General features: G+C 38.1%; 1 protein-coding gene across 5 annotated transcripts in view; it reads right to left on the reverse strand.

The window, feature by feature from the left end:
* Positions 1–4,043: 4,043 nt before the first annotated feature.
* G3BP2 (G3BP stress granule assembly factor 2) overlaps positions 4,044–27,049 on the reverse strand; it is an 89,117-nt gene continuing 66,111 nt past the window's right edge. For 4 of the 5 annotated variants that reach the window (XM_030818998.1, XM_030818997.1, XM_003265762.4 and 1 more), the window contains 11 exons: positions 24,209–24,327; positions 20,818–20,899; positions 19,545–19,718; positions 18,908–18,998; positions 17,760–17,862; positions 16,588–16,768; positions 15,504–15,602; positions 10,169–10,271; positions 8,279–8,407; positions 7,588–7,706; positions 4,044–6,956 (listed from right to left, as the gene is read on the reverse strand). In XM_030818998.1, coding sequence (XP_030674858.1) covers positions 6,684–6,956; positions 7,588–7,706; positions 8,279–8,407; positions 10,169–10,271; positions 15,504–15,602; positions 16,588–16,768; positions 17,760–17,862; positions 18,908–18,998; positions 19,545–19,718; positions 20,818–20,899; positions 24,209–24,303 — 1,449 coding nt within the window. In that variant the 5' untranslated portion in view covers positions 24,304–24,327 and the 3' untranslated portion in view covers positions 4,044–6,683. The remainder of the gene's footprint in view (positions 6,957–7,587; positions 7,707–8,278; positions 8,408–10,168; positions 10,272–15,503; positions 15,603–16,587; positions 16,769–17,759; positions 17,863–18,907; positions 18,999–19,544; positions 19,719–20,817; positions 20,900–24,208; positions 24,328–27,049) is intronic. The other variant, XM_004089003.3, reaches the window with a different exon arrangement.

Here is a 27,049-nt window from a genome sequence, read left to right on the forward strand (position 1 = left end):
ACATATGCCAAGTCATTTATAGGAACCATGTATGGGCTGCATTATGGGAGCTCATTATTTTGGATCATCTGCATTTTCCATAATGTGCACAGCATGTATTTGTTTTTAATTGTGGTAAAATACACATATTTCATGTATTATTTTCAAAATAAAAAGGGCATAAGTCAAGGGAGCCAAACACAATGTATGAAGTTACAAACACTCCTAGCTAGACTGATCTTTTCAAGTCTTACATCGAAATCCCATAACTAGCACTCCTGTCCCTCCTTTAAAGCTTTTTCCCCTCTTGTGTTCCTATCCTTCATATAACATTTTACTTCTCCAATTATACAAGTGAGGAACTTCAGATTCTTCGATACTACCCTTTCTCTCACCAAGACCTCTGCACATTACCTTCAAATCTTCCAAATGCATCAACTTTAGATTTCTAGCACTGCCACTCTAGTCTAAGCTATCATAGCTCTTGAAACCCTTTACCTGGTTTACTCTAATAAATCATTATTGAACTCCTTCAATTTGTTTACTCTGTAGCAAGAGACATTTCCAAATAGAAATCCTGTCACTAATTACCTTCCCCCTACACCTACCTACCTGCCAAAAACCACCAACTTCCTCATTGCACCTGGTTGGGATAAAGACCAACCTCTGTTAGGCCACCTAGACTTTACTGTCTGACCCCTAGCTATCCTTCTAAACAGGCACCCACTCAATTTCCCCATAGAACTTCTTCAGGAGCCTTTTTAACTTAAGAGTGGGAATCTTGTTTTAATCATTTCCTTTTTTTTTCCTTTTTTGAGATGGAGTTTCGCTCTTGTTGCCCAGACTGGAGCACAATGGCGCAATCTCGGCTCACTGCAACCTCCGCCTCCCGATTACAGGAATGCGCCACCATGCCTGGTTAATTTTTTGTATTTTTAGTAGAGATAGGGTTTCACCATGTTGGTCAGGATGGTCTCAAACTCCTGACCTCAGGTGATCTGCCCACCTTGGCCTCCCAGAGTGCTGGGATTACAGGAGTGAGCCACCGTGCCTGGCTTTAATCATTTTTTAGTAGTGCCTAGAACAGTGCTTGGTATTTTGAAGTTCAATGGTTAATGAATAAACTGAATGAGCCAGTGGAAGTTAGAATAACATGAACAAGTCTTGTGGAAGGGAAAATGGACAAAAAAGGAGGAGGAAGACAGAAAGTATTGAATGGAAAAGATGAGACTTCAAACATTTCTAGGCTGATTAAATCAGAAAAAGAGATGTTCATCATTACAGAGCCAGGTATACACAGGTTAAGTTGCATACGAAAAAAAATATTGTTTTGGACTTACCAATTTTGAATTATCAAAAGGGAACTAGCCAAAAGGATATTTAAAAAGACATGTTTGGAATGCAGGGTAGGTAGACAGTAGAAATGCAACTGAGTCAGTAACAGCTAACACTGGCCAGGGATGGTGGCTTACACCTATAATCCCAGCACTTTGGGAGGCCGAGGCGGGTGGATTACCGGAGGTCAGGAGTTCAAGACCAGCCTGGCCAACATGGTGAAACCCTGTCTCTACTAAAAATACAAAAATTAGCAGGGCATGGTGGCGGGCGCCTGTAATCTCAGCCACTCGGGAGGCTGAGGCAGAATTTCTGGAACCCAGGAGGCGGAGGTTGCAGAGAGCCAAGATTGTGCTATTGCACTCCAGCCTGGGGCAACAACAGCGATACTCCATCTAAAAACAAAAACCAAAAAACACACACACACACACACACACAAAGCTAACACCACACATTTTAGGTGCTTTACATGTTAACTCTCTGAGTCCTCATAATCACCCATCCCATTTCACAAATGAGGAAACAGGCACAGAAAAACGCTTAGATGGTGGAGCTGCCATCCAAGCCCAGGCTGTCTCCAAAGTTCTGATCTTGACCATCATACAGTATATGGAATTTACTGAGTGGATAATATATTGAAGCCAGTGTAGTGCCTGGCCTAAATAAAACGACCCAGAGAAATTTTGTGGGGAAAATAGACAAGGGACAGAAGGAACTAGTAGGGTATGGTGACAATAGGAAAACAGGAGCAGTGAGGCTGCGTGCAGTGGCTCATGCCTGTATTCCCAGCACTCTGGAAGGCCGAGGCGGGTGGATCATGTGAGGTCGGGAGTTCGAGATCAGCCTGGCCAACATGATAAAACCCCGTCTCTACTAAAAATACAAAATTAGCTGGGCGTGGTGGCACGCGCCTGTAATCCCAGCCACTCGGGAGGCTGAGGCAGGAGAATTGCTTGAACCTGGGAGACAGAGGTTGTGGTGAGCCAAGATCGAGCCATTGCACTCCAGCCTGGGCAATAAGAGCGAGACTCAACAACAACAAAAAAAAACCAGGAGCAGTTAAAATATTAATGTCACAAAAGTGAAAGCATTTCAAGGAGGCAGCCAGCTTTATCAAAATTTTAGAGGTTAGCCGGGCGCAGTGGCTCATGCCTGTAATCCCAGCACTTTAGGAGGCTGGAGGGGCGGGGAGCAGATCATGAGGTCAGGAGCTCGAGACCATCCTGGCTAACATGGTGAAACCCTGTCTCTACTAAAAGTACAAAAACTTAGCCGGGCATGGTGGCACATGTCTGTAGTCCCAGCTACTTGGGAGGCTGAGGCAGGAGAACTGCTTGAACCTGGAAGGTGGAGGTTGCAGTGAGTTGAGATCGCGCCACTGCACCCCAGCCTGGGCAACAGAGCAACACTCCAACTCAAAAAAAAAAAAAAAAAAAAAACTTCAGAGGTCAAAGACAAAGATCAGTTAATTTGGCAATTAACAGAAAGCTCGTAATGCTTCTGTTAATGCTTAATTCTGAATCTGCACTTACAGTATTTTGCCCAGTATTTGATAATGCTAAAAAGACTTTTGAAAAATTTCATAAATTCTAAACTTCCTATATTCCTGAAGCATATGAAACATAATGTGTACATAGATTAAAAGATTTTAGTCCTTATCAAAAACTGCCAGAAACTTCATTATTTAGGAATTGATAATGTTGCAAATTATTTTCTATGTGAACATATTTAAATCACAAATTTCTTTCCTGACTTGTTTATCCAGTAATTGTAAATAAAGAGCACTGGCATCAAACTGATCAAAACAGTCTTCTAACTAGGAAGTCTTATAAACACAAAATTAAAAAAAAAATCAAGGGTCTCTACTGATCTTTAGCTAAAATATAAATTACGATGAGCAACTCAACCTCGAGTGGCTAAGGTTTTCAAATATGTTATTCCATATAAATTCCTGGGACCAAGTAATAATTTGCTTTTAAATTTGAACCTATTTTCAACAGTGTGAGATACACATTTTATCCCCTTTAAAAAATGTTTTTCCATTGCCAGAGTTAGATAAATTACATTATAATTAGAAGTCAGTTTACAAAAGGTTTAAGTCTTCCTTCCTCCCTAAGATTAAGCAATGGTTATTCTGGTTTCTCCCCAGTTACCAGTTTGTGAAGACTGATTTAGAAATCTTAGAGTGTTATTAATAGCAGGTAAAATTCAACTATATCATCCCCTTTAGGAAGGAAAAGGTTCAAGTTCTGAAATGACACATGCCTTAGGACCTCATTTTTCATTGAAAGCATGACTAAATATGGCTAATGATTACATCAATATTTTTGGAGAGCTTGATAAATTAGTTCCAATTTCTGAACTTGAGTCATGTCCATTAACTTCAGGTAACCTCAATCTTCTCATCCCTTCCCTTCTCCTTTCTTGTGAGATGCAAGGCAGAAATACTTCAAAAAATCCAAGGTTGTAATCTACATTCTCATCATTCTTACTACTTATTATTCTAACATTCAACCTGTATACCAGCAGTCTAACTGGACTGGGATAGATCTCTTACAACGGTCAAGTGTTACTTAAATGTTTTACTTTTTTTATATATATCGAATTTCACAAATAAGAAATTGTTCTAAAACCCAACTGCTTATTATTCCCACTTAGTTTGTATGAAATGCAACTGGGAGAAAACATTTGGGAACAATACAAATTATAGATTAAATTAGGGACATACATAAATGCTGCAGACATCAGTAGTTTATTGTTTGTTTAGTCCAAACACATTCAATATGGAAACTCAAAGAATACTTTCCACCTGAAACAATTAAACTAGATTCTACTAGCATATAATGCTTAACACATTACAGCAATAAAGATGGTAATCCATTGTCTTCTATACCTACTAAAGCCAAGATGGTAAAGCCAATTTGGTTGCAATAGTGTCATAAGGATAGAATATTACCATCAAAAAATAAAATAAAATCAGCAAATAACAGTAATGGTAGATGAATATTTTTACTGTTTCACTGAAAAGAGGACAAAATGTTAAAAGTCCACAGTACTGCAGGTGAACAATCACCATGTAAACTTCTCCATATGATGTTTTAATGTTTTATTCATGGTATGTAAAGACTGAAGCTGAATGGCTCTTTGCTCTACTTTTCTATTATTACACTTAACATTTGTCATTACTTTTGGTGCCAGAACAGTTTTCATGGATGGCAGGGCAATATCCTGAATTGGAAATTATATATATATATGGAAACAGAAATACAAGAAAATATGCTTGGGGGAAAAAAACATTGACAATAAAACAACTGCTTCTTTAAAAGTAGTACTAATAAAGGCTTCAAAACTCCAAAGTAATTTTCTGGTAAGAATTTCAAGTACTATACATCAGAAAGTATAAAACTATTTCAAACAGAAAAAAAAAAAATCCTTAAGCCCCCCAGAACTGGAAACTATGAAAATCTATGTCCCCAAAATATATGCAATAGTGCAAGACTTTCCCTCAAACATGGAAGACCTCATTCAAAGGGGGAAAAAGGGACAGATTTTACTCATATTGCCCAGTACATGAAAAACAAAATACATGCATCATTTTCTAGTTTACTAAAGAGCAAACAGATGCATAATTCAGAACCAATTTGCTACTATGTCAAGTGCATATCTTGTCTGTTTTACAAAGACAGAATGGAGAAGTCTCCCATGCTAACGAGCAGCTTTAAGTGGTCACACTTATTTACCCCACTCCTGCCTGAAACATCAGAAACTGGTATGTACTGATTGCTCCAAGCATAAAATTGGATAAGCTTTGCCATACTTGTGGTTTACTGGAACTTGCTATAAAGACAGACAATAATCCAGCAGCTACAAACTTTGCTCACAGAATTGTTTAAAGATTCATGTAAAAATAAAAGATGTCGTCCCAGACTTAAATTCAGGAGCCACTCGGGTGCTGACATCAGTTCAAGAATTGTGCAAAATGAATGACAGTTCCCTGCCCCCCAAATAGAAAATGCAAACACTTAAAGAGCTGCTGTTCTTTTCTCCGAAAATTGCAGTATCCTCACTTCAGGCTTACTTGCCATTTATAGAATCTGACTGCTTTTAAAATGTCACTAAAAATGTATGTCAAGTTGACTGACTTTTCCAAGTCCTGAAGTGATACGTTTCAACGTCCACATTCAAGCTAAGAGAAAAGTCAACTAGAGACTTACTCAAATAACTGACTTCCTCCTTCCCTCTCCCCACAAACACACAGGACTCCCTCCCTCCCACAGAGAACACAAAGTTGTTAACTGAAGAACAAGATAAATAATATGCTAGTCCATTTTACTGATTTTAAAGATACTGCAATTTTTATACATTTCGATGATTTTTCAACATTTTGCAGCTGTTTGGCTTTGCAGCACAGCAATTCATACACTATACTGTACAAAATTACCAGCAAGACTGGAATGATGTATTAATAGAAGGCACCATCATGCTTATTACATTACCAGAGAACAAAAATACAGTAAAGACAATTTTCACTGTACACAGCTTAAAGAAAGGAAAAAAGGGGAGGAGGAGTGTGTTGAGCAGCCAGCCATCCCTGTACTGAAGAGGGGCAGGTAGAAAAATCTTAGATATGGAGCTACTAAATCTGGTCTAATAGTCAAGACCATCGCATTTGAAGTTCTAATTTTTGTTATTGAGTTCATAACTAAAATGATTTCCTTCTGGAATATACTTGTAGTCTTGTTAAGGTTTATGTGTACACACGCTGGTCACAGCAAGCAGATAAAATGCCCTCATCATTTCACAAACTATTCTCTACTGGAAAAGAAGATGAAAGATTTTTTCCCTGTTGCCTCCTGTTGCAGATGTCAATGTTAATGAGTTCAGAGTACCCATTAGTACATTTTGATGAGTGCATAACAAGTTTCTGTTCGTTTGTATTTTTGGGGGGAGCCAAGAAAAAAGGCAAGATTCTCCAATTGCACAAATTGCACTATTTGTGTTCCCAACATTAACAGGCAGAAACAGTAACACTTAAACAAAATGTGCAGCAGAAAATTTTTTTTTTACTCAAAGGACCTGAATTCAGTGGGCATGTCCTTTTAAGTTCACTTTGTCGTAGATAGTTTAAGATATGGTCATTTCTCAGTCCTTAATTCTCCAAGTCTAGATTTATAAATTAACAATGTGAATCCTGTTGTGAAATTGGGGAAATAATGTCCACCTCAATTTAACTGATAACCAAAGATGCTTTTCACATCAAAGAAATGATCAAAAAGGCTGTGTCACATTCCAAAGCCAAAAAAAAATTAACAAGAATGCAAACACGATGAATAATGTACCACTGCCAAGACTTTGCCAACAGTGGAGCTTCAGCGACGCTGTCCTGTGAAGCGGCCTTCCATTTGCCCGGTTCCTCTTCCAGAGCCAAGTTTCTGTGCCATGCCACCCCTTGGAGGAGGTCCTCTTCCATCACGATCACGCATCATTCCACCACCCACAATTCCGCGTGGACCACCGGGACCTCGATCATTGCGCCTAATATCCCTGCGATCATCACCACCACCTCTGGTTTCTCGCTCTCTTGCAGCTCTTGTTTTTTTCTCTTCCACATTTAAACGTACTTCCCCTCGAAACATAATTGGCTTTATAAAAGAGGAGAAAAATATTTACATGGGCAGGTTAGACAGCAATAGAAATGATTACTCTGAACAGGTAAGTCAGATAAGCATAAGGAATAAAACACTTTTATAAGCCCCTCCACCCCCCAGAGATACGGTCTCAGCTGTCACCCAGGCTGGTGACAGCTAGTGGCACAAGCATGGCTCACTGCAGCCTTGACATCCTGGGCTCAAGTGATCCTCCCACCTCAGCCTCCTGAGTAGCTGGGATTATAGCTGTCTACCACCATGGCCGGCTATTTTTCTTTTTTTGTAGAGACAATGTCTCACTGTTGCCCAGGCTGGTATTGAACTCTCCTGGACTCAAGCAATCCTTCTGCCTTAACTTTCCAAAGTGCTGGGATTACAAGTGTGAGCCACTATACCCAGCCAAAATTCTTAACGTGCAATCTTTCCCACCTTCTTCAGCAAAGCAAATAACAAAACTTAAAATGATCTGCAAACTGCTAACAAATCTTTATTCTTTGCATAAATACCATTTAATTACTATTTTTGGCTTTATTATTAAAAGATTTTCTATGGTTTTTAAAAATCCCATATTAATATATACAACAGAAATAATAAAGTCTTGAATTATGCCCTTTAAATCACTTACTTTCGCAATTAAGATTCTCTGAACTGGTTCAGAGTCATCAAAAACCACAAAACCAAAATTTGGAAGCTTTCCCCCAACACCCTTGGTATTGATGCGAAGTTCCACAACGTTTCCAAAACCTGTGAAAATATACATTACATCAAGGGTTAAATATTTTTAACAGAATACCTTGATGGCTCTAATTGTTCAGGATGAATAATCGTTATCTCCCCGATCCATTTTAAAATAAAACTCGCAAGCTTCTACACACAGTGATAGCCAAGGTACATTTACTCAAGCAGGCAATCACCTAAGATACCAAGTAGCCTGCCCGCCTGTTGTGTACCTTTCTGCATCTTTGGTAGTCCTTTCATAAGTAAAGTTAACTGCATAATTTTGGAAAGACAATGTATTTTACCCTAATATATTGACCCGTTTGCCAAATGAATCCTTTCTCTCTGAATTTATAACTGATTTATCCAGCTGTTTCTTCTAAACACTACTGAGCCAGGCCAAATCAACACTAAGCAGTCACTGAGAAACATGTGAGATAAGTCATCTACTCCCTTCTGCACAATTAAGGTGAGTCTGGTAGCTGGACACAGTATAAAGAGAGAAACATTTTTAAAAAATAGTTATTAAAAAAGCTCCATATGCCTCTTGCTTAATTTAAAATAATTTAAAAACTTCTACAGCAAAATAAATCACTTACTCATGAAGAATTCCTTTAGCTCATTTTCATCAATATCATGTGGTAAGTTACCAACAAAAAGTTGATGACTATCTGGATAGCGAATTATTCTACGGTTGTCAGAGTCATTCTGTTCCATATCTCCTCTGCCTGAGAATAGAAATAGAGCATATATTAAAGTTTACAATATCATAAAACTACTTCAAAGGAATGAATGTAAAAATCACTTAATATTGATATTCCTGTTTTAGTTTAATAAGACTAGGTGAGCTTCTTGAAAAAGAGGCGAAAGTACTTATTACTAGTAGGTTAGAAAACAGCATGACACTAAAATGTAAAGTGAGGACAATGACTGGGTTGCTAAAATAGCTTCTTCTAGATCTACTGGATTATACAAAAATCAAATATTAGTACTACAGGTATTCCTCCTTAACCAAACTGTTGCCATCACCCAGGAACCAAGCAGATTTCAGATAGTGAGGTATAGCTCTACTAAGTATTTGCTTAGTTTTTTGAAATTCAAAATTCTTTGGCTGTATGACATTACAGCAATCAGTAAATTTTAACAGCAATCATCACATTTATGCAGTCTATACATATTAGTGTGTATGTATACGATATACACAAAATCTTATTTGATTCTCCCAATAACACAACACAGTGAGGAAAATAGGCAATACAAGAATAATTTGTGTAGCCGGGCACAGTGGCTCACACCTGTAATCCCAGCACTTTGGGAGGCCGAGGTGGGTGGATCACGAGGTCAGGAGATCGAGACCATCCTGGCTAACACGGTGAAACCCCGTCTCTACTAAAAATACAAAAAATTAGCTGGGCGAGGTGGCAGGCGCCTGTAGTCCCAGCTACTCGGGAGGCTAAGGCAGAAGAATGGCGTGAACCCCGGGGGGGCGGAGCCTGCAGTGAGCTGAGATCGCGCCACTGCACTCCAACCTGGGCTACAGGGAGACTCCGTCTCAAAAAAAAAAAAAAAAAGAATAATTTGTGTAATATTTGACATAAAAGAAGCTCAGAATTTAAGGGTCTCACTCAAGATCCCAAGTTTAGTCAGTGACAAATTTAGGACTTCTAGTTTAGTAACATATCACTTTAAAAATTAACATTGTAAATGTGATATATACTATCTCCATCTCTCCCCATCTCCTCCCCAAAGCAATCTAAACATTCTTACAGAGTTCAGATAAAGGTATTACATGTATAGCTAACAAGGTAAACAAGTCAAAAATCATGGCAACTTAATACCTAAGAATCAAAATGTGCTTATTGTTTATCTGTGAAGAGATAAGACTGCTAAGAGAGTAGGTTATTGGCAGCTTGGTTTTGAACTCTTAAAACCAGTGACTAGGCTGGGAGCAGTGGCTCATGCCTGTAATCCCAGCACTTTGGGAGGATAAGCAGGGCAGATCATAAGTTCAGCAGATCGAGACCATCTTGGCCAACGTGGTGAAACCCTGTCTCTACTAAAATACAAAAAATTAGCTGGGCCTGGTGGTGTGTGCCTGTAATCCCAGCTACTTGGGAGGCTGAGGCAAGGGAATCATTTGAACCCAGGAGACGGAGGTTGCAGTGAGCTGAGATCACGCCATTGCACTCCAGCCTGGCGACAGAGCAAGACTCCGTCTCAAAACAAAAAACAAAAAACCAGTGACAATAACCACATAAGACTTAAGTCTTTTACACCTTCAAAATATGTCACCATGGCATGGCAACCAATCCTCCCTAAAAATTGGTTATTTGGCCCCAGACACTATTTTAGCGGGTTGCTCACATCACATCTTTAAGCAATTTGAGACTATATGGGTCTGTGTATAGAACACATCATAGTTTTTTAAGTTCAGTCTTTTCCAGCCTTAGAAATGTTAAATGCTAAAGGCTATAAAGGAGCTGACTCACCTGGTCTTGGTCCTCTAGGAGGAAAACCAGGTCGTTCTCTAGGTCGTTGTTCACGCACACGAGGCTGCTGAGACTGAACTTCTGGTTTAGCTTCAACCCTTGGCTAAAATATAAAGAAAAAAAACATTATAAAAAACACTCCACAGGAGAAAAGCCAACCAAAGCAACTAACGACAAGTCACTAGCAGACATAACAGTAGTTTTAAGTTTAGAATGTTTTTAACATAGTGTCATATGTATGAGAAAAATAAATTTTTATCAAGATATTCTGTACCAATCTAGGACTGTAGGTAGCTTTTGTTTTCCCACTTAATGCTGTGTAACTCACAATAAGCTGCTTTTTACAGTCACATTTTTTCATTAAAGTTATATCAACACTGAAATAGCATAAAAGGTATTGCTACCAAAAAAAAAAATCACAAAAATGCAAGATGAACCACTCCATGTAAATACATAAACAAAATTAAAAGCCATCTTCATCTTAGACAAGAATACGTAACACATAATTTCTGAAAAATCTAATTTGCTATCCTTCAAATTTAACAGTGCTCAGTAGTATTGCCTAAATCTTTGCCCATAATCTTAAAATCAGTATTTTTATAGTTCAAAGTATAAAAATTAGCTTGCTCTAACACCTAAAATTGCTACCTGTTAAGGTTAAAATGCATGTTAAAAAAATGACAGAAACTTATAGGAACTTGTATGTAGCATCTCAAATAGTTAAAGTCCTTTAGCTCCCTACTGTTCTTCCTTATGAGAAAAATATGCATTTGAAGTATTGGTCCCAACGATTTTCCTTAACTAGGGGGCTGGGAGTAATAGGACAGTTTAAGATGCCTCCCAAAAGTTTCTGCCAACTGCTGAATTAAACATATAATTATCTTTAAAACAAAATTACATCGGCGTCTGCTATTACCTTTTCCTCAAGACAACAGCATTTTCAGTATTCCCAACCTCTTCAGACCTTCTACTACCCAAATATTTATGGTCCAAGGAGAGACAAATATATGAGCCTACAAAGGATGCTGAAAACACCCAACAGGATATGGAGAACATGTCCTCAACTCAGAAAGCTAGTAATTTCAGTCCCATCTTTAAAGATGGTCATCTCCATGTCATCCCAGCACTTTGAGAGGCCAAGCCGGGTGGATCACCTGAGATCAGGAGTTTGAGACCTGCCTGCCCAATATGGCGAAACCCAGTCTCTACTACAAATACAAAAAATTAGCTGGGTGTGGTGGCAGGTGCTTGTAACCCCAGCTACTTGGGAGGCTGAGGCAGGACTATCGCTTGAACCCGGAAGACGGAGATTGCAGTGAGCCAAGATCACACCACTGCACTCCAGCCTGGGCAACAAGAGTGAAACTCCTTCTCAAAAAAATAAATAAGTAAATAAATAAAAAAGTGGTCACCTCTGAGGACCTCAGTCCATGCAGCAGCTCAAACTCTTTAATCATTTATGTAACAGATATTGTAATTTACAAGGACACATTTTTACACAAAAATGCTTCTTTCGGCCAGGCGCAGTAGCTCATGCCTGTCACCCCAGCACTTTGGGAGGCCGAGGCGGGCAGATCACCTGAGGTCAGGAGTTCGAGACCAGCCTGACCAACATGGAGAAACCCTGTCTCTACTAAAAATACAAAATAAGCCGGGCGTGGTGGCACATGCCTGTAATCCCAGCTACTAGGGAGGCTGAGGCAGGAGAATCACTTGAACCTGGGAGGCGGAGGTTGCGGTGAGCGGAGATCATGCCATTGTACTCCAGCCTAGGCAACAAGAGAGAAACTCCGTCTCAAAAAAAAAAAAAAAAAGCTTATTTCAAAAATGACAATTTAATGTAAATTATTTCAGCCACTTAGCCACTGTAACCAAAAGGAATATTAACTCCTATGCTAACAGTTTAACCAGGTTTGCCTGCCTCTTCCTACATTGTTTTCCTCTATGTCAATGTCCTATTTCCCTCAAGATGAAGTTGCTTACGATATTCTAGAATTCTACTAGTTATAAAATGAGTATTTTTAACTCTCTCCAGGTTTTGTTGTTATTTATATGTATTTATTCCTATAAGGTCCATATCTTTTATTTTTTTAGAGAGACACAGTCTCACTCTATTGCCCAGGCTGGAGTGCAGTGGCACAATCATAGCTCACTGTAACCTCAAATTCCTAGGCTCAAGTGATCCTCCTGCCTCAGCCTCCCAAGCAGCTGAGACTACAGGCACGCCAGTGCCCAAGGCCCGTATCTTAACTTACTTTTACATCACCCAAAGAACCAAGTACAGTGCTATTAGACATAGATGTTCAGTAACTATTGGTTCATTTAAATTAAATTACATTTTTAGTTCTCTGACCCAAAACATGCAGGATAATGTTCTATGTCTGACAAAGATACTTAAGTGACAGCCCTGAGACCACTGCTATCTGTATTTGGGGTTTAATTCTATATAATAATTTGATGCAAAATATGATGCAGAAAAAGGCAGTCATTTAGAAACTTCAACTAAGGGGGTCTAAAAGCATACTTCAGTATGAATGTAAACAGAATTAGAGAATAAATATACTCTGTCGAAGTTTAATAAAGTGAGTGTATTACTGGCAATTAATAAAAATACTAAATGTACCTTTATTACAAAATTTAAGAAAACCTTAGACTCATCCAATCCAAATGTTATCAAAGAACTTGAGGCCCTGGTCTTGACTGATTTAAATTCTTTTCAAAACAGATTATCAAAACACAAGTAACTACAAGTAGCAAAATAAAGTTCTTCCTTATTCTTTAAGGATGAAAATTAAAAACAGATAAAGTTAAATATTAATAATTTCCAACATCTTACAAATAATTCATGCCATTGATTTAGGAATCTGACTTTAAGTAGATATCTGATGATGCCAGTTTAAGAAAAATACAAGAACAAAAAGCTAACACTGTCCCTTTCAGTAACTGATTGACATATGTTAACTAAGTCAGCTGCATAATTATAATTCTTCAAGTCTCCAGTTTCATGATTAAAACTAGTTTTTCTGAACAGATAAAATGGCCAATATGCCACACAGTAGAGGGCCTTAAAATTAATTCCATGCAACCAGAAAGTATGATCAAATGACAAACCCACAAATGAAGGTCAAACAGAATATGAAGTAAGTACAGAACCACCAAATCAAGTCAATAAAAGCAGGTATAACCACAAATAGTAAGCCCTTCAATTAAACATAAGCTTTGTAGGTGAACTAGTCAATTTCCAGACAAACTCTTTTATTCGAGAAATTAACTTACCCACTTCTAAGTTAATGCCTACCAATACCCTGGAATTAATTTCCTTTTATCAATAATCTATGTTCAAAGTACAAGGAAATGAATACTACATAAAAGTAACAAACTAGAATTGAAGGATTATTAAATCAAGTAGAAATACCATGAATCCATTTTAAGTATAGCCTAAAAAGATTAGAAAGTTCTTTTAAAGTTTAAATTCTAAACATTTAAAATTTTTGTCTTATTAAAGGGGTGGCATAGGAAATACAACTTCATTTCCTACAACTAACTTCAAAAATATATTTAAGGCAAACTACTTGAGATAAATATGAAGGTATTTTTCTGGGCAAGAGACTAGGTTTTAATCAGGCATGTCTTAAGAGTCCTCCTTGATGTAAATACAGATAAGATACATGACTCTCCAGCAAGGTGCTGGAGAACTGCATAAGGTTTACATGAGGCTGGGCGCAGTGGCTCATGCCTGTAATCCTCATCCTTTGGGAGGCCAATGCGGGCAGATCACTTGAGGTCAGGAGTTTGAGACCAGCCTGGCCTACATGGTGAAACCCCGTCTCTACTAAATATACAAAAATTAGCCAGTCGTCGTGGTGGGCACCTATAATTCCAGCTATTCGGGAGGCTGAGGCAGGAGAATCACTTGAGCTGCAGAGGTGGAGGTTGCAGTCAGCTGAGATAGCGCCACTGCCACTGCCACTGCCCTCCAGCCTGGGCGACAGAGCGAGACTCTGTCTCAAAAAAATAAACGTTTACATGAGCCACATATGGACTCATGTCCAACTGCATGACTTCAAAGCCCACCCCTACTATGTACATAAATGTCTGTGAGTTAACTCTAGACCTCAATTTTTCTACCTCTAAAACAGAAATAATACTACCCACCCTAACAGGGTGGTTGTGAGGATTCACTGAAAATGAACAAAAAGTGCTTCACACAATGCTTGGCGCATATCAAAGGCATAAGCACTAGCTATTTTAACTTTTAACTGTTTAAACTCTCTGAAATGAAATAATCCAAAGGTTCCAAATCCAAATCTGACAGGAAATGAAGATTCCAAAAGAAGGGCCAAAAGTTATTTATTGGGTCTTCATATGGGTAGAAAAACACAAACAATACTGCACAAACTAATTTCCTTTGTTAAGATGGAACTCTGGGTGACCATCTTACATAAGTGTAACCACGTATTGCCTGAATACCCAAATGAAAAGAAAAAGGTATAACGGGCATAGTCTACTTTTATGTAGCTGATTACGTGTCCCAACACCAAAAAACTAAAAATTACTACTTTTAAAACCTCAAAATTTCACTGTTTAGAACATACGAAAGACACATTTATACATTAACATTTCAAACATAAGTTTTCTAGTGGAATGAAGTTTAATGCAAAATGTAGGGAAAAAATTGGACACCTTTTATATACTGATAAATTTAATTAGAATTTAGTTCATTCTAAACTAAATCTAACAAACTTAGGTAGGCAGTGTCTTATTTTCACATTTTTGAAAGCTCTGAAATGGGTAAGATGACAGACAAAAAGCAGAATACTAGAATGATCAGTTAAGGTGAACACTACAGTCATAAGTTGGTACAGGCTTCAATTAAGTGGTGTGAACCACTTACACACTGAGAGCTTAGGCAGCGTATGTTAAAAAGTTTCCTGTTTTTTTTGCTTTTTTTAAAAAAAAAAAAAAAGATTCTTTATTAAGCCACACTACCTTGTGCCTCTCCGAATTTCTTACCTAAAATATTTTTGCTAAATAGAATTTGAAGCTTTTGAAAAAGGAACATTCTTTTTGTTATTTTAAGAAGCCTTTTAAATAACAATATTATATATTGGTAAAAACCAACTTAATCTGTATTTCACACACCCAAACCCCAAATACCACCTATGTAGATGATGAATGGAGATTTGACATTTAAAGTGGGTGCACTGACATATAATACAAGTTTTTTGTATATTTAATCCATAATTTCTGATTGACTCATTTTTAAAAGTATTTTAAAAATAAGCAATTGGCAATGTAACAAGGATACAATCCAATGTGTTCACAGATTGGTTACCTGTGAGACTGGTGCTTTAACATGGGGTGGAATTCCAGAGGAAGAAACAGTACCACTAGGAGGCAGGTTTTTACTGGTCACTGAAGCCCAGGAGAAAGCCTGCAGGAAATGCAACAAACCTAGACTACTAATCATGGAAAACCACCAACATTCCTATAGGGAAACTTCCAAATATATATTTTCTTTTCATTTCTAAACTATTGCTCTATATTGGAAGACTCCTAAAAGAAAGGCACACACACACATGCCAGTCTATGTGCCAGCTTTCAAAATCTCATTATGCAAGCTTATTTATAACTTTTGTCTGACTACTAAGTAAAACCATAAGCAAGTTCCTACGAACTCTAAGTAGATGAGCAAGTGGCAAACAAAACCACTAACAAACATGCTAGAAAAATCTGAACCTAATAGAAACAATTTATTTCCCCTTTGGGGGTAAGATAGGGTGTGTGATGGTGTTAACGGGAGAGGGAAGGATAGGAAAGAAGAGAGTATTAGCTGGAAACTCTGACATTCACAAATTGAACAAAGAATCTCCTCCTATCACTACTCAAATATACTTTAACCTTTGACTTTGAAGAAAGATAAAAGAAGTTTCAGGTAGGCTTACATGATACACTAAGGATGTCACTCATCTTTCCAAGATAGTTTAATTGGTGTAGAAAGGAAACTGATCCCATTTAAACCACAAACAACAGGTATCTCTTCTTTTAATTATAGACCAACTTGTTTAAGTTGGGCAACTGCATGATTCCTGGTGCATCTGTGCTCAGAGAATTTAATACAGAATGAAAGAACAACTGACAGCTCTATACATGGATCCAAATAATTTCATATAAGTTACTAAACAATGCATACAGACAAGGATTCATCTTAAGTTATAAGGTTCACTCTTAGAGGGGTATTTTGCGGGGCAGGGAAACAATAACATTTTCTCAGGTAACAAAAAAAACCCCACAGCTTCTTTCATATACATAAAATAATTTACTAAACAATTTAACATAATAGAAAAAGGTCATACTTCATTAACAGCACCAAATTTGAACATGTGATGTTGTAAGTCTAAAGAGTTCTTTGATCTAACCTTTGGTGGTTCTTGTGGCAGAGAAACAGGTTCTGCCGGAGGAGGAGTAGTAGATTTCTCCTCTAATTCTTCTAAGTTCTTCTCCTCCACTTGTGGTTTCAGCTCTTCAGTCTTTGTTTCAGATTCTGGCTCAGGTTCAGGTTCATGAGAGGATTCTTCCAAAGGCTCCTCTATGCCATTACTACAATAAAATATTTAGTTCACTTTTTAGTAGGAGTTCAAGTAAGACAAAATTCAATTTCTCTCTAATCCAATAGGTGTAACTAGTTATATGCCAATAACTTGTTCTAGATCTACAAAGTATTCAAAGCAAAATTCCAAAAAGAGCTGTAAGACAGAAGGAATAATACTCTCAAGTAGCAGTTCTTTAACCCCACCATTTCAAAACTGAATTACTAAGAATGTTTACTTTAGTGCTAACTACAAACCTTATCTTTTATAAAAATGTTTATTGCGGCACTATTCACAATAGCAAAGAGTTGGAACCAACCCAAATGTCCAACAACGATAGACTGGATTAAGAAAATGTGGCACATATACACCATGGAATACTATGCAGCCATAAAAAATGATGAGTTCGTGTCCTTTGTAGGGACATGGATGAAACTGGAAAACATCATTCTCAGTAAACTATCGCAAGGACAAAAAACCAAACACCGCATATTCTCACTCATAGGTGGGAATTGAACAATGAGAACTCATGGACACAGGAAGGTGAACATCACACTCCGGGGACTGTTGTGGGGTGGGGGGAGGGGGGAGGGACAGCATTAGGAGATACACCTAATGCTAAATGACGAGTTAATGGGTGCAGGAAATCAACATGGCACATGGATACATATGTAACAAACCTGCACATTGTGCACATGTACCCTAAAACCCTAAAGTATAATTAAAAAAAAAAAAAAAAAAAAAAAAAATGCTTACTCTGTGTTGTCTTAAACACTCTACATTATCAGTAAGGAACCACTATTTTGGTGCAAGCCATGTTCAATTTTTGTATTAAATAAAACCATTCTTTCCAAATTTATTGCATATATACAATAGGTACTCAAATACTGACCTAATGGGTGGTTTTATCAAGAATTTACTTACAACAATAATTCTAGGAACAAAAACCACCTTGCTGACATAGTTCAGACCAAATTTAACCTTGCAAATACTATGCTTACGTCACAGGGTGAGCTTCATAGTAACCACTGTTAGCATTTTCTTGCACAGGTTCAGGAGATGGTTGTCTTTCTTCTTGTTCCTCTTCTACTTCATCTTCTGACTCTGACAATACATAATACAGCACATTTTTTTTAAAGAGGCTTCATAATTTATAACAGACATATTTTTAACATGTTTAAGGAAGTGGTATGATAGCAAAAAAGAAAATTTGACAATTTTCTTTCCTTTTTTTTTTTTTTGAGATGGAGTCTTGCTCTGTTGCCCAGACTGGAGTGCAGTGGTGTGATCTTGGCTCACTGCAACCTCTGCCTTCCGGGTTCAAATGATTCTCCTGCCTCAGCCTCTTGAGTAGCTGGGGTTACAGGTATGCACCATCATGCCCAGCTAATTTTTTTTTTTAAGTAGAGATGGGGTTTTCACTGCGTTGGCCAGGCTGGTCCTGAACTCCTGGCCTCAAGTGATCCACCCACCCTGGCCTCCCAAAACGCTGGGATTCCGGGCGTGAGCCACCACGCTTAGCCCCCCAAATTTTTTTTTTTTTTAACAAAGGCATTCAACTATAATATCCCCTGTTCTCTCAAAAACTGGAATGCAAGGATGAAGTTTAATATTTATTGTACTCTATTAGAAAAAAAAAATCTTTTAATAAAAGGAAAAAAATTATATTAAAGCCACAGTTTAGCTTCCTTTGTCACATATATTTAATACGGCAATAATGATAAAGAAACTAACCACTGTACATCAATGGAAGATCCATTAAATAATTATGGCATAGCCACAACATATACAGCCAATGAAGACATATTACATTAAAAAAAAGGAAGATTCGAGTCAGTGTAATTCCACATTTATAAAAATACATGTTGCCAAGTATAGAATCCAAAAACCTTCTCCAATAGGCACGAAACTTGGTTATCTACAGAGGATGAGACTGAGGGGAACCTTTTTTCTTGACATCCAAATTTTGTATATTTTCAAACAATGGACATCTTTTTGTAACAACGACAACAACAAAACCATGAAAAAAGGATGTTTGACGCAGTTACAATAAAGAAGCAAATTTCCGTAGACGTCATAGTTATAGAAATTAGTCCATAAAGAGTACCAACAGAACCCTTCTATCTTCGTATCTTCAAAGTAACCTCACCTTCATCAAGTTCAGGCTCAGAATCACCAAACACTTCATCTTCATAACGAAACATATCATTGTGAACATAAAATTTATTTGGAACAGATCCCTATAGAAAACAACATTTATTCCATAAATACCCAGAAATCTGGTATTATATAAAACAGCAAATTACATGGCATACACAATTTCTCATTTTAATACTAGAGAGCTGGACTCAATATAATTTTCCAATGCTGAACATGCTATGATGTTTATATAAAATAAAAAGGTCACTCAAAAAAATATAATAGCAAAACTCACAATTACTTTTGCATCAACCTAGTAGAACTCAAGAAACAGCTATTTAATAGAAAAGAAACGAAAAGAACTTTTCTATTTTGTTTTCAAATGTAACCTTTCAAATATACCAATATATTTTTTGTATTAATGTAATCTTAATCATCCATTTACAAACTTGTATCAGTATTTGACTTTTAATTCCAAATAGTCAAAGCGCATGTACACACACACACTCACTCACTCAAACAACAGGTCAAACACAAATTCCTCAAAAATAACAATATACAAATCTAAACTTATTAGAAGAAACCTTTGGACACTTCAACCAACTAGCAACCATATAAATGAAAACTAAGTGAAATGAGAAACTTACTTCAGGAGCCAGAACAAAGGTTTGCATAAACTTTCTTTCTGGTTGTCCACTGTTAGACAGCAAACCCATGACCTGGACAACTACTCCATCACTCAAGGTTGCATGAGCATCCACATGACGAATTTTAGTATGACATTCACTGAAGTTCAGAGATAATACTTTGTGGTGTATATCCTTTATTAGGGAGGGAGGGAAAAATATAAACTCTTGTGATACTGTATTACCTACACATTAATATTACCTACCCTCACTGATTTCCTTACAACTCTGCAATATTAACTAATCTTCCTGAACTGAATCCATCGACCATGCTGTGCATCACTGCCAGAATGACGCTCCTAAAGAAGAAATCACAATAGCTCTCCAATATTGTGCAGTAATCTGGGCTTTATACAGCTTTCTCCCACTTTTCTGTAGTAAGTATTTGGTCATTCTCACAAATTGTGTTGACTGCTCCTTGAACTTACACATAATTTTACTGTGTGTTTGCTGATGCTATTTTTTGTCTACTTATAATTCCTTATTTGGTAAGGCCAAATCTTATGGTCTCGTATCCTCTACACAAAGTCTTCCTTCCCTGTTAGGCCATAGGAAACATATATTTCTGTGCATTCCTATAGCATAGGGTTTAGCTCAGTTTGTATAAACTTAATACACTGTCTCAACTATCTCATGTATAAAATACATCAATGATATAAAACATACCATTTTCTCCTTTGTAGCCATCACAATATAACACCATGTTTCATACAAAAATGATGTTTAAAAACTCAAGCATGTTTGACAATTATTGTCAAACTGAACAACTATTGACAATTTATGCTGACAATTACTGTCAAACATAAATTTCAGTTACCAATAACAATCATACTGGAAAAAAAAAAACAAAGCCGGCTGGGCGCGGTGGCTACGGCTGTATCCCAGCACTTTGGGAGGCTGAGGCAGGCGGATCACCTGAGGTTGGGAGTTTGAGACCAGCCTCAACATGGAGAAATCCCATCTCTACTAAAAATACAAAATTAGCCGGGCGTGGTGGTGCATGCCTGTAATCTCAGCTACTTGGGAGGCTGAGGCAGGAGAATTGCTTGAACCTGGGAGGTGGAGGTTGCAGTGAGCCGAGATCATGCCACTGCAATCCAGCCTGGGCAACAAGAACAAAACTCCGTCTCAAAAAAAAAAAGAAAAAAAAAAAGGCATGGACACAAGAAGGCTATTTTTAAAAATCTCCATCTTAACACAAAATTTCTAAACTACACATGAAATTGATACTTACATTTTGGCCATAAACAGCTTCCTGGGGCTTTCCACTAGCATCTACTCCACCATGAACATAGGAAGAATTCCTGCCATAAAACCTGCAAAATCATAATTAATGATTAACACTGAATTGTCAAGAGAAGCCTAAGAGGCAGTAGAATTCTGGTGTCATAGACTAGGTTCTGGATCCGGCTCTGTCACTAATTAGTTGTGTAATCTTGGACAGGTAAGTTACTTATGGTCTTTTAAGTTATTTCCTTGGTTATAAAACAGGAACAGGAACTACTCCATAGGGTTGCTGTAAGGATTAAATGACTAATGCACATAGAATGCTTAGTTTATCTGGCACAGTAAGTAGACAATCATTAAATATTCACATCTATTTTTTGTTAAGTGGAAAAATCAGATATTTTTGACTATTTAGTACATTATAAATACAGATGCTATAGTAATTGACCCTGTTTTTTTCCTTCAGATACAAAGACTCAGCTACCTAGACTTGTTTGGGAATCAGAGTTTAATACTGTATCCAGATCTCCAAATGATTACTAATTCTAAGGGCTTAAACTGTTTAGATTTAAAATAACTTACATAATTCAGAGACCAAGTCTAAAATCCAAAATTACTCCAGCATCTAATTTCTTTTTAATATTTTTGTACTGTTCTTAAGTATGTGTAAATTAGTCTTTTATTGGCATTATCCAAAGCAATTAGAACTAACATCTTTCTAAATTAAGCTCAAAGACGTGAAGCTAATTTTTTCACAATGAAAACACAACTCCTATAGTAACAAAACATGTAAGAGCTTCCTTTATGCTAAGCAATGTTTTTAGTGTATTATGTGTACTGATTCACTTAACTTTCTTAACAATCTCATGAAGTGCTATTATCTAAATAAACAAGCTGAGGTTCAAAAGAAGTTAAATTAACTCCCCTAAGGTAATATACCTATCAAGTGGGGCACCCAAGATAAGAACCTAGTCAGTCTAACTTGAGAGTCCATGCTTTTAACCACTACTCTTATCACTAAACTATTTTCTCTCATGTACTACTGGCAATCTTTTCTACAGAACAGTTTGGCTGTGTGTGTATACACATGAAAAGCCTCAGAATGATCATATCTCTTTGATGCATTAATTCTTCCAGGAAAGTATCTAAGAAAATAACTAACTAGCAACGTGCACAAATAATGCATGTTTCAGGATATTCATTAGTGTTGCTTACCACAACTGGAAAATTATAACAACCTGATTTTTCATTAAGAAGGAAACTGGTCAAATAAGCTACATCTAAAACAGAAGTCTGTTACTGTTTAAACATGATGGTGTAGGGCCTTATTGTTTTAAAATTTGTTCTTGGTCACTAAAGAAAACAAAAAACCCTGTATCATGAAAAGACCAAATTTCAGATATCAAAAGGCCCTATTAATTCTGTACCTTCCCCCAAACTCCCTCACATACAGTGTCATAAAAAAAATCTTTATTGGCCAGGCACGGTGGCTCACGCTTGTAATCCCAGCACTTTGGGAGGCCGAGGCGGGCGAACCACGAGGTCAGGAGATCGAGACCACGGTGAAACTCCGTCTCTACTAAAAAAATACAAAAAATTAGCCGGGCGTGGTGGCGGGCGCCTGTAGTCCCAGCTACTCGGAGATGCTGAGGCAGGAGAATGGCGTGAACCCGGGAGGCAGAGTTTACAGTGTGCTGAGATCGCGCCACTGCACTCCAGCCTGGGCGGCAGAGCGAGACTCCGTCTCAAAAAAAAAAAAAAAAAAAAAAAAAAACTCTGTTTTTACAATTAGAGAAAGACATACAGTTATTCATTTTGCATTTATTTGAGGGGAAGATACATGTAAGTTACACTTTATATATACTACATTCTAATAGAATGATTGGGGACACTACTCAGAACTGGGCCTGAATACTGATATGGTTAGCTTGTTTACTTATTGAGTGATCCTAAATGAATTACTAACCTCGGCTGTCTAATAGGTAGAGAGCTAATAAAAGTAACTTCACTTTAAGACTGTCATAAGGAATACATAATATACATATGTAAAGTAATTACAAATAGAGCCAAGCAAACAGTAAATATAAAAATGCCTCCTTGAATAAGACAGATTACACGTATGTTCAACAGAGCAAGACAAATTGCTACTAAAATGCTAATTAAGATGACCTACAGATAAAGGAATTTAAGTCTTTTAAACAGCCTTTCTCACAGGAAGTGGCAATATATTTATCCTTAACCCACTTGGCCAGTGTGTTCCGCAATACTTACAAAGTCTAATTCTTGTAAGAGTTTCACCTATCTTCTACTTGCTAAGATACACCAAGAAGAACAAAAATTAAATACTACCCACAATATAAATCAATTTCACTTCGATCTCTGGAAAAAACAAGCCTACAGATGTCTACCTCTTGTTAAAACAGTAAATAAGGTTATTGCTGTTGTTTTACAAAGGAATACTATTTTACAGATTAGAAGAAATACAAATTTTCACAGTATAATCATTTAACTGATTCATCCCCCAACACTGTTTGGGAGAACTTTAAAAAAAAGATTTAAGCTGTTGATTTCAAATTGCATATTGGAATCAATTAGTTGGTCAAACCCAAGATATGGTCTTTTGAGATGAAGCCTCACTCTGTCACCCAGGCTGGAGTGCAGTGGCACGATCCCTGCTCACTGCAGCCTCCACCTCCCAGATTCAAGCAATTCTCCTGACTCAGCCTCCTGAGTAGCTAGAACTACAGGCGCCTGACACACACCCAGCTAATTTTTTGTATTTTTAGTAGAGACGAGGCTTCACCATGTTGGTCAGGCTGGTCTCAAACTCCTGACCCTCAAGTGATCCACCTGCCTCAGCCTCCCAAAGTGTTGGGATTACATGAGTGAGTCACTGTGTCCAGCCTCATGTAAACCTTATATAGTTCTCCAGCACCCGCCCCCAAAGTTTTTTTTTTTTTTTTTTTTTTTTTTAATGAAATAAAGGTTGGGCTTGGTGGCTCATGCCTGTAATCCCAGTACTTTGGGAAGGCAAGCTGCAAGCTGGGAGATCGCTTGAGGCCAAGAGTTTGAGGCCACAGTAGGCTATGATCATATCACTGCACTCCAGCCTGAGTGACAGAGGAGACCATGACCCTAAAAATAAAATACTAGAGTACATATAAGAATAAGCATGTGCATATATAGATATGAATGTGTTATGTACCAGAATATGACATAAAATGTTTTTGTTACTGTGAGTTGCAGTTAAAAACACTTTTTGCCATCAAATGAATAAAATACTGAATACAGTTTAGACATGTTTACAAAGATACTGTCAGATAATGAGGTGACAGGAAATGCAAAATAAAAGTAGATAAAAGTAGATAAAAATACCAAATTGTTTGTTTAAAATTTACCTGTGTAAATATTCTGGAGCTTTATTCAGCAAAGTATAATATTGCCTCACAAACTCCCGCCCTACAAGCAGCGGACTGGGCTTCTCCATAACCATTTCTTTGCTGCACAATGTCAAATGCTGAGGGAGCAAACACAAGAATAACTATTAAAAAGTCATCTTTGTCATCAACCACCATGAAATAAATTTTCTTTTTAGCCAAATTTAGCAGTGGGGAGTTGTATACCAATTTTAGTAATATGAATGTTAATAAGTTCTGATAACCCACTACCATCAGACTAACCTGAAATAAATTTTCTTTTCTTTTTTTTTTTTTTTTTTTTTTGTGAGACGGAGTTTCGCTCTCCTTGCCCAGGCTGGAGTGCAATGGCACAATCTCGGCTCACCGCAACCTCCGCCTCCCGGATTCAAGCGATTCTCCTGCCTCAGCCTCCCGAGTAGCTGGGATTACAGGCATGCACCACCACGCCTGGCTAATTATGTATTTTTAGTAGAGACGGGGTTTCTCCATGTTGGTCAGGCTGGTCTCGAACTCCCGACCTCAGATGATCCGCCCGCCTCGGCCTCCCAAAGTGCTGGGATTACAGGCGTGAGCCACCGTGCCCGGCCCAACCTGAAATAAATTTTCTTAGTCATACAAATGGGAATAAAATTAATGCCACTATTAAAAAGTAACTTACAACAAACAGCAAAACAATACATTCCTAACTACTATCCATAAGGTAACCTCCAACATTTGTGTCTCCCTTTGTCTCTCTTTCTTGATTTCCCTACCCTTCAGTAAAGGGAAATAGCATCTTTGTTATTTCTTATCCCCAGGAGGTCCGATGCTGCCTCAGCCTAAGTATAAGTCCTTCTATTCACAGTGCCTTTTTCCTTTGGGGAACAAAATCTACTACATTCCTGGATTCCAGTGGTTTTATCCTAGGAAGCAAGACAGGGCACAAGTTAAGACTCAGAGATAACACTCATGGCAAAGCACCATGATTTGTGTTTTTGTATTCTCTTTCTTTCTGGGAATTAATTTCACCATTTTCAAAATAGTAACAATGATTAATCACCAGCTATAACTTCAGTATTTAGAGATAATAATTTTTTACCTTTGATATTATGTCTCTCTTTCTTTCCACTAATTAAGCATCTAACTACATGAGATACTGTTTATAATAAATGAAATACTCTGGTGAACAAGATAAGTCTCTAGCCCTCAAGGAGTTTATAGTCTGTCAAGAAATATAAACAAGCAAACTGGAAACTTAACAGAATGGGTTAGGTGCTATGATAATGTGCCTTAAAGTTAAAACCAACAAGAACAACTAGCATGAAATAAATACAATTTCCTTTTTTTGTCTTGTGAGACAGAGTCTCGCTCTGTCACCTAGGCTGGAGTGTAGTGGTGCAATCATGGCTCACTGCAGCCTCAACTGCCAGGCTCAGGCTCAGGCTCAAGCGATCCTCCCCCTCAATCTCCTGAGTAGCTGAGACTATAAGCATGCTCCTGGCTAATTTTTTAGAAAGTTTTAATTTTTATTTTTAGCAGAGACGAGGTCTTGCTACAATGCCCTGACTGGTCTCGAATTCCTGGCCTCAAGTGATCCTCCCGCTTCAGGTGTGAGCCACAAACAAAACTTATCATTTACTTTAAGAATATAATCCCCAGGGCTGGGTGCGGTGGCTCACACCTGTAATCCCAGCACTTTGGGAGGCGAGGCGGGTGGATCACAAGGTCAAGAGTTCAAGACCAGCCTGGCCAAGATGGTGAAACCCCATCTCTACTAAAAATAAAAAAATTAGCCAGGTGTCGTGGTGGGCACCTGTAATCCCAGCCACTCGGGAGGCTGAGGCAGGGAATTGCTTGAACCCAGGAGGCAGAGGTTCCAGTGAGCCAAGATCGCACCACTGCACTCCAGCCTGGGCGACAGAGCAAGACTCATCTCAAAAAAAAAAAAAAAAAAAAATACACATATATATATATAATCCCCAGAACAGTCAAAATTACATTAGAAATTGGAGATTAGGAGGAGAGAAAAATATGAAATATAACCTGTTTTATTTTATTTTTGAGATGGAGTCTTGCTCTGTTGCCCAGGCTGGAGTCCAGTGGTACGATCTTGGCTCACTGCAACCTCTGCCTCCTGGCAGAGCAATTCTCTTGCCTCAGCCTCCCGAGTAGCTGGGACTACAGGCACGTGTCACTACACCTGGCTAATTTTTGTATTATTAGTAGAGACGGGGTTTCACCATGTTAGCCAGACTGGTCTTGAACTGACCTTGTGATCCACCAGCCTCTGCCTCCCAAAGTGCTGGGATTACAGGGCGTGAGCCAACGTGCCCAGCCACCTGTTTTATTTTTAAAAAGACCTATTACACTTAAAAGTACTAAAAAAAAATCGTAATTCCTAAGTGTGTATCTACTGGGTAAATCAGGATGCAGTTTAAATTCCTGCTTAGCCAGGTGCGGTGGCTCACGCCTCTAATCCTAGCACTTTAGGAGGCCAAGGTGGGCGGATCGCCTGAGGTCAGGAGTTCGAGACCAGCCTGGCCAAAATGGTAAAACCCTGTCTCTATTCAAATACAAAAATTAGCCAGGCGTGGTGGCTGGCGCCTGTAGTCCCAGCTACTTGGGAAGCTGAGGCAGGAGAATCGCTTGATCCCAGGAGGCAGAGGCTGTAGTGGGCCAAGATCGATCCCAGGAGGCAGAGGTTGTAGTGGGCCAAGATAGTGCCTCTGCACTCCAGCCTGGGCAACAGAGTGAGGCTCCATTTCAATAAATAAATAAATTAATTAATTAATTCCTGCTTAAACTTCAGGTTGAGCTGGGAGGATCATTTGAGATCAAGAG

The sequence above is a fragment of the Nomascus leucogenys genome, chromosome 9, assembly GCF_006542625.1.
Source record: "Nomascus leucogenys isolate Asia chromosome 9, Asia_NLE_v1, whole genome shotgun sequence".
Classification (NCBI taxonomy): Eukaryota; Metazoa; Chordata; class Mammalia; order Primates; family Hylobatidae; genus Nomascus; species Nomascus leucogenys.